The following is a 12,783-nucleotide window of genomic DNA, read 5'->3' on the forward strand; positions in this document are numbered from 1 at the left end:
CAAACTGAAACTCTGTGCCTATTAAATAATAACTCTCCAATTCCCCTCTCCTCAGCCCCAGGTAACGTCTTTCCTACTTTTTGTCTCTGTGACTTGATCTTTTCTAGGTGTCTCAGTATAAATGGAATCATAGAATGTTTGTCTTTTTGTATCAGACAACATTTAGTGTAATGTTTTCAAGGTTCATCCGTGTTATATAGCATATATCAGAATTTCATTTTTTATGGCTGAATAATATTCCACTCAGTGTGTATGTGTATGTGTGTACAGTCATGCCATCACACCACATTGTATTTATCCATTCATTTTATCCAACAAACATTTGAGTTGTTTCTACATTTTAGCTATTGTAAGTAATGCTTTGACCATTGGCATACAAGTATTTGAGTTTCTGCTTTCAGTTCTTTTGTTAACATACCTAGGAATGGATTGATGGATCGAGTTTCTCGGCATCCTTACTAGCACTTATTATATTACCTTTTTTTTTTTTTCCATAGCCACTCTAATGGGAGTGAAGTGGTAGCTCATTGTCGTTTTGATTTGCATTTCCTGAATGAGGTTGAACATCTTTTCATGTACTTATTGGCCATTTGTGTATTTTCTTTAGAAACCTGTCTATTCAATTTGCCCAGTTTTGAATTGGATTGGTTTTTGTTTGTGAGTTGTGTCTAACACCTTTTTGGAAGTAAAAGGTGCACCGTGATAACCCAGACTGTGTTTCTCCCTTCTCAGGATTCCTACAGGAAACAAGTAGTAATTGATGGAGAAACCTGTCTCTTGGATATTCTCGACACAGCAGGTCAAGAGGAGTACAGTGCAATGAGGGACCAGTACATGAGGACTGGGGAGGGCTTTCTTTGTGTATTTGCCATAAATAATACTAAATCATTTGAAGATATTCACCATTATAGGTGGGTTTAAGTTGAATAAAATAAATTGACATTGAGGAGTAACTGTATCTCCATTTATTGAGTCTTTGCTAACTGCCATGCACAAATTATCTAATATAAAATAATTTTTGTGAGGTAGGTAATATCCCTGTTTTGCAAATGAAATCTTAGGGATTGAGCAGTTGAGCAGCTTGTTCCAGATCATACAGTGGCGATGCTGGAATTGAAAAGCAGGTCTATTTGACTCTAAAACCTGTGCTCTTAACCACTCTGTACTGGAGAAACAAAGCTTTATGCTAGATCCATCATAAAAATGAAAACCATGAACAAAAATGTGAAAAGATAATTGAGATGGCACCACTTGAATAGCCTTAAAAAATAAGTCCATTTAGTGTGGCATTTCTTGGAATCAAATAAGTACTGGCTTTAGATAATTAAGGAAAAAACACAACTCTGAAGTTAAAAGACAGAAGTGTTAATACAGTTTTTAAAGAATCTTGGCGAATTTGCATAAAATTGATTACTTTTATTAAAATAATTGTTCACATAGAAATAAAATCTTTCCACTTGCTGTTCTTTTTTAAGAATGGAAGGTTAAAAATATGTTAATGTTGTAATTCATGTTTTTATAAAAACATTAATTCTCTCTATATATATTTAACAACATACACAGAATGTGTTTTTAAGATTATAATTTTAAAAATTAGGCATAGCACTTTTTTGGCCTAAAATTTTTCATTATTTCTGTTTTATCATTGTGACCTACCTGCATATGAACCTATTAGACTGTAGTACTATTATATTTCTGGATATTTGATCTTTTAAAAGACATAGAAGTTCTGTTTAGAATAGAGAAAAACAAGTAGAAGGAGGAGAAAGGAAAATTTGGTGTGATGGGAACTAGGAATTACATTAACAACCTTTATTTTATGAGACAAAGTTGTGAATAGTTTCTGAAAGATTTTTGTTACTAATTCCTGTGCTATAACTTTTTTTTTCCTCCCCAGAGAACAAATAAAAAGAGTTAAAGACTCTGAAGATGTACCTATGGTTCTAGTAGGAAATAAATGTGATTTGCCTTCTAGAACAGTAGACACAAAACAGGCTCAGGACTTAGCAAGAAGTTATGGAATTCCTTTTATTGAAACATCAGCAAAGACAAGACAGGTAAGTAAAATTGTAATAAATAACAAATCTTTCCTCTCAAACTATATCAAGTGATTTTAATCATTAATCATAATTTACTAATATATATTCCAATAATGTCATTTTGGGAGCAGGAAGGTGTGAACATTAATAAATGTACATACCTGATAGCATAACTGTTGATTTTTTTTCCATTATACTAAAGTAGGAAGTAAAACAATATTTACTTGGTAAATGTTCTCTAAAGGATATGAGAGGGCAGTCCTCATTCCAGTGTCCATGCGTTATTTTTGGCTTTGGTTTCTTTCCACATTGAACAGTTCAGCACATCTTATAGTCAGGATTCAAGAGATGTGGGAATTTTTTTTTTTTTTTTTTTACTGTTTTTTTTTTTTTTAATTAACAGGGAGACGAATTTTGAGTTTCCTATTTTTGAAGTGCTTTTATATTATGTCATGTTTCTAGATTAAATGTATGTTTGGAGAATTTTACTTTGCTAGAATATTCTTTTAAAGGATATATTTGTTTTTCAGGAAAGTTTTCATTAAGGCAGGAGAATATTTACAAAGCCAATAGGAATTCTCAGTTATTCATTTACTGTGGTGTTCTGAAAAAAACACCACCACCACCAGATTGATCCTGAATTTTGTTTCAAAAATTATCTTTAAAAGTAACTTTTTCCCTAGGTAAAATTAATTGATATGATTTAACCTCTTTGTGTGAAATAAGAGTTTAACGTATAGAATAAATAAATTCCTAGAAAGGAATATATAATGTTGTGATGGAATACTGGTATGTTCCATACAAGGTGAACATTTGTTTGGGGCCTTGTCTGGTTATGGCCTGGAAAACCAATCTCATGGAATTTAACTTTATCATCCTAGAAGTTAAGAAAATTGATGAAAAATTCATTACATGGTTAAACTTATAAAAACATCTTCTAGATCTTTCACTGAATTTTGTAAAGGGATAAAAATTTTAAAAGTAAACCATTTCTCAGCTAGTATATATATATGTCTGCTTCCCTGGCGGAAGATTATATGTACCACTTTCTACTTGTATAAATTTGGTACGCAGTGAAAAAAAAATTCTATTTTAAGTCTTCATTTGGAATCAAAAGTTGAATTACTATAGTTTTTAACCATAATACAGATTATCTAATTCTAAAACCTGATTTATAAGTTACAAAAATACTTGGTACATATATTACTTCAGTTTACTTTGAAAGAATTAAGATTTTATTCATAGCATTCCCAAGTCCCAAAGACTAGGAAGAGGTTTGATTTTTATCATCTTCGTACTGGTCTTCTCTGACTAGAATCCTGGATTTCCCTTAGGAAGTACTCAGAAAACATGATTATATCATTGTAACTTTTTCTCTCACTTTCATATACAAATTTTTCAGGTATAAAATTGAAGGATTTTTACTGAAAGCATTTGCAAACCTGCTACCTAGATTATACTATTAACATTTTATTAACTTATATTATTCATAACTTTAAAAATAAATACTTTAGATTGGGAGATATATTAGTTTACATTGTACAAAGGAAAGAAAAAAGTCTAATAAGAGACTTTGCCCGATGTTGTAAAGGGCTGCAAATAAAGCTGTACTTCTCATACTTTAATATGCATAAAAATCAACTGAGCTTCTTATTCAAACCCAGATTCTAATTCTGAATTAGAATTAGGGTCTAGATTGGAAGCTGTGATTCCGCAATTTTAACAAGCTCTCAAGTGATGCTGACTTTGGTACATGGACCACATCTGGAGTGGAAAGGTAATAAAGGACAGAAGAAGAAGTCTTGTTACTTCTGCAGTGTTACCCTCCACTCTCGTTTGATATAAGAGCCTAAAACAGTTGTGTCTTCTTTCCTTGTATGGTTACTACCTCAGAAGTAATATTGATTCTTAATGTTTGACATGAATACTTTAATATACCACAGCATTCATAACTAATCGGAAAACTACCTGGTTTCCTTTTAAAATAGATTTTTAGGTTTTATACTGGTTTTTGTGGAGGGAGGGGTAGGGAAGGTAATGTAGGTATGTGATACCTAGTGGATTAACCTGAATTTGTTTTGTAGACATTTTTATGGATCATCGAATTGAAATATACAGTGATATATTACAAAGAAATACTGTACTTTATTCCTTAACCTTCTAGCCCTCAGCTTCTCTTATATTTATATCCTGTTTTATTGATCTGGTTATGTAATTTATGGTGCTAAACTACAACTTCGATATTTAGTTTCTGATCTTTGATTTCTCTATTATATGGACTTGTTGATTTGTCTCTCAAAAGTTTATTCATCTCTCTCTGTTGAAATTAATTTGATATTTGCATGCTCTTAGAAGACTTGAATTAACTATTCCAAGTAATTGAGAAAATGAAGTATGTAAATTTTTATAAATTTTAATTTACATCTCTAGTTTTTGTGAAAATTTGAAGCCCTATTTTCTGCAGAACGTTTTGATATTCATCTCCTATTATTTATTTATTATTTGAGCAAAATGAATATGCATATCCTCATTGTAGTTTATCAGCAGCTACTTGTTTCCTGCCCTGTTTTGGTCTTGAGCATGAACTTAAAACACAAAACAAGAGAAAGTTATATTTAAGTTAGTAGGAACAGGACATGCATTTAGAACTTTTATAGATAAAAGTCAGGGGCTAGCAAGCTTTTTCTGCAGAGGGTCAGATGATAAATACTTTAGGCTTTTGGGCCCCAAGTGATATCTGTTGCATTTTTTTTTTTTCTTACAGCTCTTTAAAAATGCAAAAATCACTCAGCTTGTGGGCAGTACAAAAATATGGGCTGTGGCTGCATTGGGCTTGTGGGTTGTACTGTGCTGCTTGTTGATTAGGGAACTGTGTTCTTTGACCAGACATGAGAAGTTAGGTCAGACTTTCAACTTAAATTTTATAGGCTAACATTAGTAATTTTAAAGTAAAATCTACATATTCTGTGAAAGAGAAGTTAAGAGTTTTACTCTAGTATTTTTAAGGTAAGGGTTGCAGACTATATATTTTACCAACTTAATTAGTTTCTTATTTTAAAAAGTCCATTTTTATGGCTAAAATACAATTCTTTTATATTTTTATAAAATTATAGTTTTCAGCTATTCTTTTAGTCCACATCTGAAAGGCCAAAGAAGTTTTTGTTTCTGCAGGTAGGCTGCATCAGGTCCCTGTGTTCCAAGTGTATAATAAAGTCTGCTGTCTAGATGACATTTTTCTGGCTTCTTTGGGCAGTGCATGGTAGTGTTCGCAAAGGCTGTTGAAACCAAATTGTTGATACCATGGTAATCAGCAGTGTGTTTTCCAGTCTGCTAAAATCAAAAGTGGGGAGCATTCAGGAAAGTGGATGATAAAAGCAAAATTCTCTGAGTATATTGTTACTTCTGATTCAGCTTTTTTGCTTTCTGGAGGTCTCAATTTGAGCATAATGTGAAAATTTGTTTTATGAACTTAAAAATGTTTTAAGTTTAAAAAAAATTTTTTTTAAAAATTAATTTTGTTTTGTTGTTGTTAATTTCCAGATACATAAATTTAGTTGTTGGGAGACCTCCGTTAAAGAAAACTTATGATCAAACTGTTTTAACAAAGCAAACCAAACAAAAAACGTTCTTATATGCCACATTTCTCTGTTTAGCAGTAGTTGGGGTTGTGTACAAAAGATTGATATTTTGAACTTTGCTTTTTATGTGTTAAAACTAGACAAAACAATTAACCGAGGACCTGCTGTGCACCAATGCATAGCATAGCCTCCGAAGCAGTTCAGAGTTGCTGAGGTAGGTTATCGTTCGGCAAGGTTTCTTTCCAATTCAGCAATGCAGAGTTGCTTTTTAGAATACATCTTGTTCCTCCCATTGCTCTCCCCCAAGAAGGCTAGAAGAGGGGTGGCAGAGGATGCGATGGTTGGATGGCATCACTGACTCAATGGACATGAATTTGAGCAAACTCCAGGAAATAGTGAAGGACAGGGGAGCCTGGTGTGCTGCAGTCTATGGGGTTGCAAAGAATTGGACACAACTTAATGACTGAACAACAACACAGGAAGGCTAGTATTCTTGCATTTAGGTATTTGAAGTGTTATTTCATTGAAAGAATTTTGGCAGGTAGTAAACTGTTAACTGGAACAAGTACTTGTTTAAAATTGAATTGGTTAGTGAAAACATTACAGGCATAAGGATACAGAATGATGTGGTTAACAGTTCTTTCTCCTGTACTGAAGTGCTGTATTTCCATAGTCTCCACAGTATGTTTTCAGATAATGACTGAGCTGAAAGTACTGTCAAATCTCTTGATTAAAGAAAAATGTACAAATATATTTTTTAAAACTTATTTTAAAATTTACATACATAGACACATGCACTTTTGCTCTTACAGTACGCACTTGTGTCTCAGTTGTTTAATCAGTGAGATCTGAAGATGAGTATATTGTGGCAACAAGCCATAGTCTCAAGAATAAATCATTGTGTGCCGGTTAAGACCTTAGCAACTAACCATAGTAGGTATTAAACATCTGTTTTGGCTGTGCTTAATCTTTTAAAATTACCTACAAATTCTGGAATATGAAACCAGTGTTTTGTGCCAGTGGTTTAAGGTACATACAAGGATCAGTAATGTTCTCTTCATGTCAGTATGACTTTAAAGCATATTATCAAGAAATAAGTAATTAAGTCTGAGAAAATATGGTAAATAACTGATTCTTTAAAATCTAATTTAAATTTTCTATTAGTAAAGATGAGAAATGAAAAAGTCATTCTGGAACAACTATTTCTTGGTGGTGTTAATTATCTTAGCCTCTGAGGTCCTGATACTGAATTTTTGGTGGCGGGTAGTCTAGTTCTTTTTAATTACTGGCTTCCAACTCTCTCTGCATTACTGGAAACAAAAATCATATATTCTGATATTGGTGATGGGATGTGCATACTTAAAAAGCAGACACATTCAAACTAGTTTTAGAAATAAATTATAATCAAAATTTGCTTCTGCTAAATTATTTTTCCTCCATCATAGAATATTTCAGTACTTCTACATTGACCTTATACCTTCTTTTTTAAACAAGAATGAGAGTTTTTATTCTTAAAAATATGAGCTTTACCTGGTTTGTTTTATTTGTATATACATATATTTGAAATTTCTTGCATTAATTTTCAAATTGAAAAGACAATCATTTGTGAAGATATCTTAAATGTCAGCAACATGCTTTATATTTTATATGCATTACTAAAGCTCTTTTAATACCTTAATTATTTAGTAATTTCTTAAAAACAAACCCTCTCCTCTTAGACAGTAGTGATAAATACAAAATATTAAAAATTTTATATATGGGTACATGTGGCTGTCTCATTTAAAGTACCAACATATTTAATGATTTCAGAAAATAGTTGGAATTTTTATTCTGTAGTTGGCTTAGTTACCTAATTGATTAAATTGATTTCATTAAAAGTATACAGATATTTATGTCACGTTGATACAATAACTTCAGAGGTACATTTTAATATATAATTAACATTATTTAAATCCCTACTTAACTGAAACTTAATTTTATGAATTTTAAATTAAAGTTTTACTTCAAAGATAAATTACTGAGTTCCACTGAAGCCGTTCTTAATACATTCTAAAGATTTGTAAGAATTAATATGGCTATAAAAATTGAGATGCCCCTTTTCTTTTCCTTAACTATTGTAAGCAGTGGATGTGTGATGTATGCATGCTAAGATTAAGCTTTAGCTGTTTTACTTAAGTTAATACTTAAATGGCTGATTCTGTGTGCTTGATTGAATTTAAAACTGCAAATCATATTTTTGGTACAAATTAGATTTTTAGGTACTGGGTCCATTTTTTCACATTTGGTTATAGAAAGACTGATGTTACCAATGGCAGAGACTTAAATATGCCACTTCCCATAGTGAGTAATTCTATCTTAAAATTGAAAGAACAGATTAAGCTTAAAAAAAAATGTACGGTAAAATAAACCCTAACATTTTAAAAACATCTTTCTTTCAGAAGAATGGAACATATATCTTTTAAGTTAATTTGTACCACATGTAAATTAATGCGTGCTTAAGTTGCATCAGTCATATCTGACTCTTTGAGACCCCATGGACTGTAGCCTGCCAGGGTCCTCTGTCCACGGGATTCTGCAGGCCAGAAAACTGGAGTGGGTTGCCATTCCTTCTCCAGGGGATCTTCCCAGCCCAGGGATTGAACCCGTGTCTCTTACATCTCCTGCACTGGCAGACGGGTTCTTTACCATTACCATTAGTGCCACCTGGGAAGCCCTATGTAGATTAATATTTGTGTTAGTATTTCTTTTTAGAAATACTAAAGAATTCTTAATATTTTTGAGAATATACTTTAAAGAAAATTTTAAGATTTTTAATATTTTAAGAAAATACTTAATACTTTTAAGTATTCTTAATGCTTTTAAGAAATTAATATTTCTTTTTTTAGATGTCAGCTTCTACTTTGGTGGTTACATTCTTCGGGACAAACTAACAGTACAGTTAATCTAAACATTTTTTCCTTTTGTCTACTGTCTAATTTTCTAGGCTAGAAAAGACATAAAACTTCTCCATATGGGCATATATGATTGTATTTGTTGTTGTAGCTTTCTCACCATAGCCTTAAGCAGAAGTCCCCTTGGCTCCTTCAGAGTGTGTAAATTAAAAGATATGAAGCCAGTACATTGGATATTGTTCTAAAAATTATTCTTAAGACTTGTAATACGGATACAAAATTGTATTGCTACTATTTTATATTTTTTAAACAATTAAAAATATTTTCATTTTATGGTAAACAGCCCTCATTTAGCATTTTTATTTAAATAGTGCAGTTCTCTATCCACAAAAGTCCCAGTCTCGGTTCCGTTTGTGGGCTCTAGAAATTGACTGGACAGTTGCAACTGAAGATAGAACTTGTGATTCCAGTCTCTTGACCCAGCTGTATTTTGAGGTGTTGTGTGCATGTGTGTGTGTGTGTGTGTTGAAACAAAGGTCTGACTATCCCTTTTGTACCATTTTTCTCCTCACTCCTGACTCAGAGCAGGAGTGGGGATCAGTGGTACAAAAATAACTTGTTTTCCCTAAGTCAAAGAAATAATTTAAATCTAACTTCAGTTTAGACTTTGATTAATTCTGTGACTAACAAACTAAAATGATTGCATTAATTGATATACAGGTACTAATAAAACATGCACTTCCTAATTTAAATTAAAAAAAAAAAATTCTTATCCCATTACAAAACAAAACTTGACTTCAAAGAACAAATCAGAATTTATGCCCTATTTTAATACTGAATCTCCAATTCTATTCAAACAGTCTGATTCTGTTTGAGAAAAGAAAATGCTCAAGTAAAGCTCAAAATTTCAAACTTCTTGCACATGGCTGTCCCAAAAAATTACTATTACCAATGAAACAGACTTTAAAGAAGTTGTGTTTTACAATGCAGAGAGTGGAGGATGCTTTTTATACATTGGTGAGAGAGATCCGACAATACAGATTGAAAAAAATCAGCAAAGAAGAAAAGACTCCTGGCTGTGTGAAAATTAAAAAATGCATTGTAATGTAATCTGGTAAGTTCAGCATATTAATTTTGGCAGAAAGCATGTTTTTCATAGCTAACGAAGTAGCAACCACTTGAGATCTACCTTGGTGTGGGATTCTAATTTGAAGTATTAAAAAAATAAGAAAGGTGTAGTTTGCTTCCAGTCAATACATTTATTTTTAATGGATATTAATTATAATTGAGGCAATTTTTTGATGGCTATAGACTATTCTACATTTGTCAAGGTCTTGAGAGACAAAAGATGCCGGACCATATAGAGGAGTTTAATGGCCCAGAAGGTGGGAAAGGATCACTCTTACAGAGTATGTTTTCTTTTGGACATTCCACAGGCAGGTACTTATTCTCTCTCTGCTCTCATAACGTAGTGACATCAGCATCACTTCTTTACCCAGGTGAGAAACCTGGGAGTCTTGGGATGACTCCCTATTTTTCACATCCATTTGGAGGCAATCACAAATTTCTATTATGAATGATGTTACACTCTAACTTTTTTTAAAATTTATTTATTTTTGGCTGTGCTGGGTCTTCATTGCTGCACACAGGCTTTTCTCTATTTGTGGTGAGCAGGGGCTACTGTCCAGTCGCAGCACATGGGCTTCTCATTTTTGTCGCTTGTCTTGTTGCAGAGCATGGGCTCTAGGGCACATGGGCGTCAGTACTTAATGCACGTGGGCTCAGTAGTTGCCACTGTTGGGCTCTAGAACACAGGCTCGATAGCTGTGGCACCACGGGCTTAGTTGCTCCATGACATATTGAATCTTCCTGGATCAGAGATGAAACCTCCATCTCCAGCACTGGCGGGCAGATTCTTTACCACTGAGCCACTAGGGAAGCCCACCTTCTAACTTTCATCACATCATCAGTTCAGACTTCGATCATTTCTTGCTGGGATTGTTGAAACCTCTTACTTAGTTTACCTTTTGCTGCCTTTATTCACAGTGCAACTAGGGAGATATACTTAAAAGGTTTCATAGAATATATATGGCTCCTTAACACCAATCTTCCCCTCTCACCTTTGGTTTCATCTCTAAAAAACTCCTTGACTGAACTTTTGGTCCTCATGTAAATCAGCACTATGTTATTTCTTACCTTCCCTTAAGTCTTGGCTGTTGCTCTTGTTTGGAATGCTAGTGTTCTCATCCCCTAGTTTTACTAGTTAACACGCTTTCATGCTTGTCCAATCTCCTGTTCTCTAAGAATCTTTCTTTAAACCAATCCCATGGATGGAGGAGCCTGGTAGGCTGCAGTCCATGGGGTCGCAAAGAGTTGGACACGACTGAGCAACTTCACTTTCACTTTTCACTTCCCATGCATTGGAGAAGGAAATGGCAACCCACTCCAGTGTTCTTGCCTGGAGAATCCCAGGGACAGCGGAGCCTGGTGGGCTGCCGTCTATGGGGTCGCACAGAGTCGGACACGACTGAAGCGACTTAGCAGCAGACTGGGCCTAATGTGCCCTTCTTATGTATTCCCAGTTTATTGCTCTTAACTGTTACACACTTACCATGTTAAAGTGAAATAAACTATGTTTGATTCCTATACAGTAAGAATTTTAAGAGAGCTAGAATCTCATACTTCTAATCTTTGTATGTCTGTGGCCTAATGAGGTTCCTGGCACACAGGAGCTGCCCAGTTGGATTTATTGAGTGGAATTTCTCAGTTTCCTTTCTAAACCAACCCATATTAAATTTGGTTTTCCTTAGAAAATATTTCCCTCAATAGATGCCATAAAGTTTATACCAAAGCTTAAGGTTTTGATGCATATTATTTGCAATATATAATGTTCTGGGGGAACATGAAATAAAATTGGAGGATATCATTCATTGTGCTGATTAAACTAAAGGTTGGTGTTCTTTATATGAGTCGAAGGTCTGAAATAATGTATCTCCAAAAATATACTTCTGAATAGTAGATTAAGTTCCAAAGATACTATGTGGTATGTTATGAACTAAACTCAGACGAAGAAACAAAGCAAAATTAATGACTGGCATTAATTTTTATTGAGATTTATGAACTCAATATTTTTTGAGCATCATTGTACAAAATAATATTTAATTTAGAAGTGGTAAAACCCAACATTGGGATGCAATCGTAAAAGTAAAACTTCTGAAATAACAGGATTTATGACCAGAGTTAAGTGCTAGTCTTTTTTTCTTCCTACTCTGTTTATTATTAGATGATATTTAAAGTAGAACTATTTAGAATAAAATAAGCTTTATGCTTCAGTTTTTATTTGAAACAGATGAAAGTGTATACTTTTCTAAAATCTCAAATTTGTGCAAACTATTTCAGTGACTGTAGTCTAAATGTCAGATTGTTGGGCATGATGAATCTTTTTCAGTGATCATGAATAGCATTTTATATAAGGAAGAAATTGTACTTGGTAATACCTAAATTTTTTAAATAAAGATATTTTTACAGAATTTGACAGTGATAAATATATGCAGATTAGTTTTTCTTAGTGCTAAAATGATGGGTTTGAACAAATAACCCTAGTGGTATCCTGTTTTGTCTTCTTTACATGTATATGAGAATGATTAGTTCCCACATGAACAAAAGGCATCCACTACCCTGTTTTGAGCAATTTTAATATTTCACTAATCATTAAAATTAAGATTATATAGAAAGAAGAGTTCAGTGGAATACAAACTAAAGTATTTGTCAGAATCTTACAAGAAGGTAATGTAATCAAATTTTCCCTTCATTGTCTCCTAAATACTTATATATTGTTTTCACCTTAGGGTGTGTCTTCTCTGTATCTGTCTCATGGTTTTTCATTTTGTCTACTTGAACATTTTTGTATCATTGATGTTTTTCTTCATTATAAAAACTGTTGAAGTAGACTACATAAGGATGTGTGATCAAAGGGAATTTGTGAAGGGTAAGGAAGTTGGAATAGATTCTCTCTTAAGATTCCATCCTGTTCTAATAGTTTATGTTTATAAATTAGTCAAGGTTGGTACTGTTTATAAGAAAATAGTTATTCTTTATTGTGTCACTGGAAGTTTTTTGCTCTTTATGTGTTAACATGAAGGTTTATATATATGAAGCCTTGATTGTATTGCTGATGAACTGTCTACCTACTTTTCCTCTCTCCTGTGGGTGAAGCAGAAGCGTATGTTGTATCAGTAAGTGGGGAACATCAAGTGAAGTTTGGGGGCTTCACTG

At 33.1% G+C, this 12,783-nt stretch overlaps 1 protein-coding gene across 9 annotated transcripts in view; it reads left to right on the forward strand.

Moving 5' to 3' along the window:
- Window positions 1-12,783, forward strand: part of KRAS (KRas proto-oncogene, GTPase) — a 42,509-nt gene that overhangs the window by 23,333 nt on the left and 6,393 nt on the right. For 5 of the 9 annotated variants that reach the window (XM_086401731.1, XM_086401732.1, XM_086401729.1 and 2 more), the window contains 2 exons: window positions 733-911; window positions 1,898-2,057. In XM_086401731.1, the coding sequence (XP_086257857.1) occupies window positions 733-911; window positions 1,898-2,057 (339 nt within the window). Of the gene's footprint in view, window positions 1-732; window positions 912-1,897; window positions 2,058-9,498; window positions 9,623-12,356; window positions 12,358-12,783 lie in introns of all 9 variants that reach the window. The other 4 variants (XM_086401725.1, XM_086401728.1, XM_086401726.1 and 1 more) reach the window with 2 other exon arrangements.

This window comes from Bos grunniens, chromosome 5 (assembly GCF_055505025.1).
Source record: "Bos grunniens cultivar Pamir isolate PY7600 chromosome 5, Bosgru_T2T1.0, whole genome shotgun sequence".
Taxonomy (NCBI): domain Eukaryota; kingdom Metazoa; phylum Chordata; class Mammalia; order Artiodactyla; family Bovidae; genus Bos; species Bos grunniens.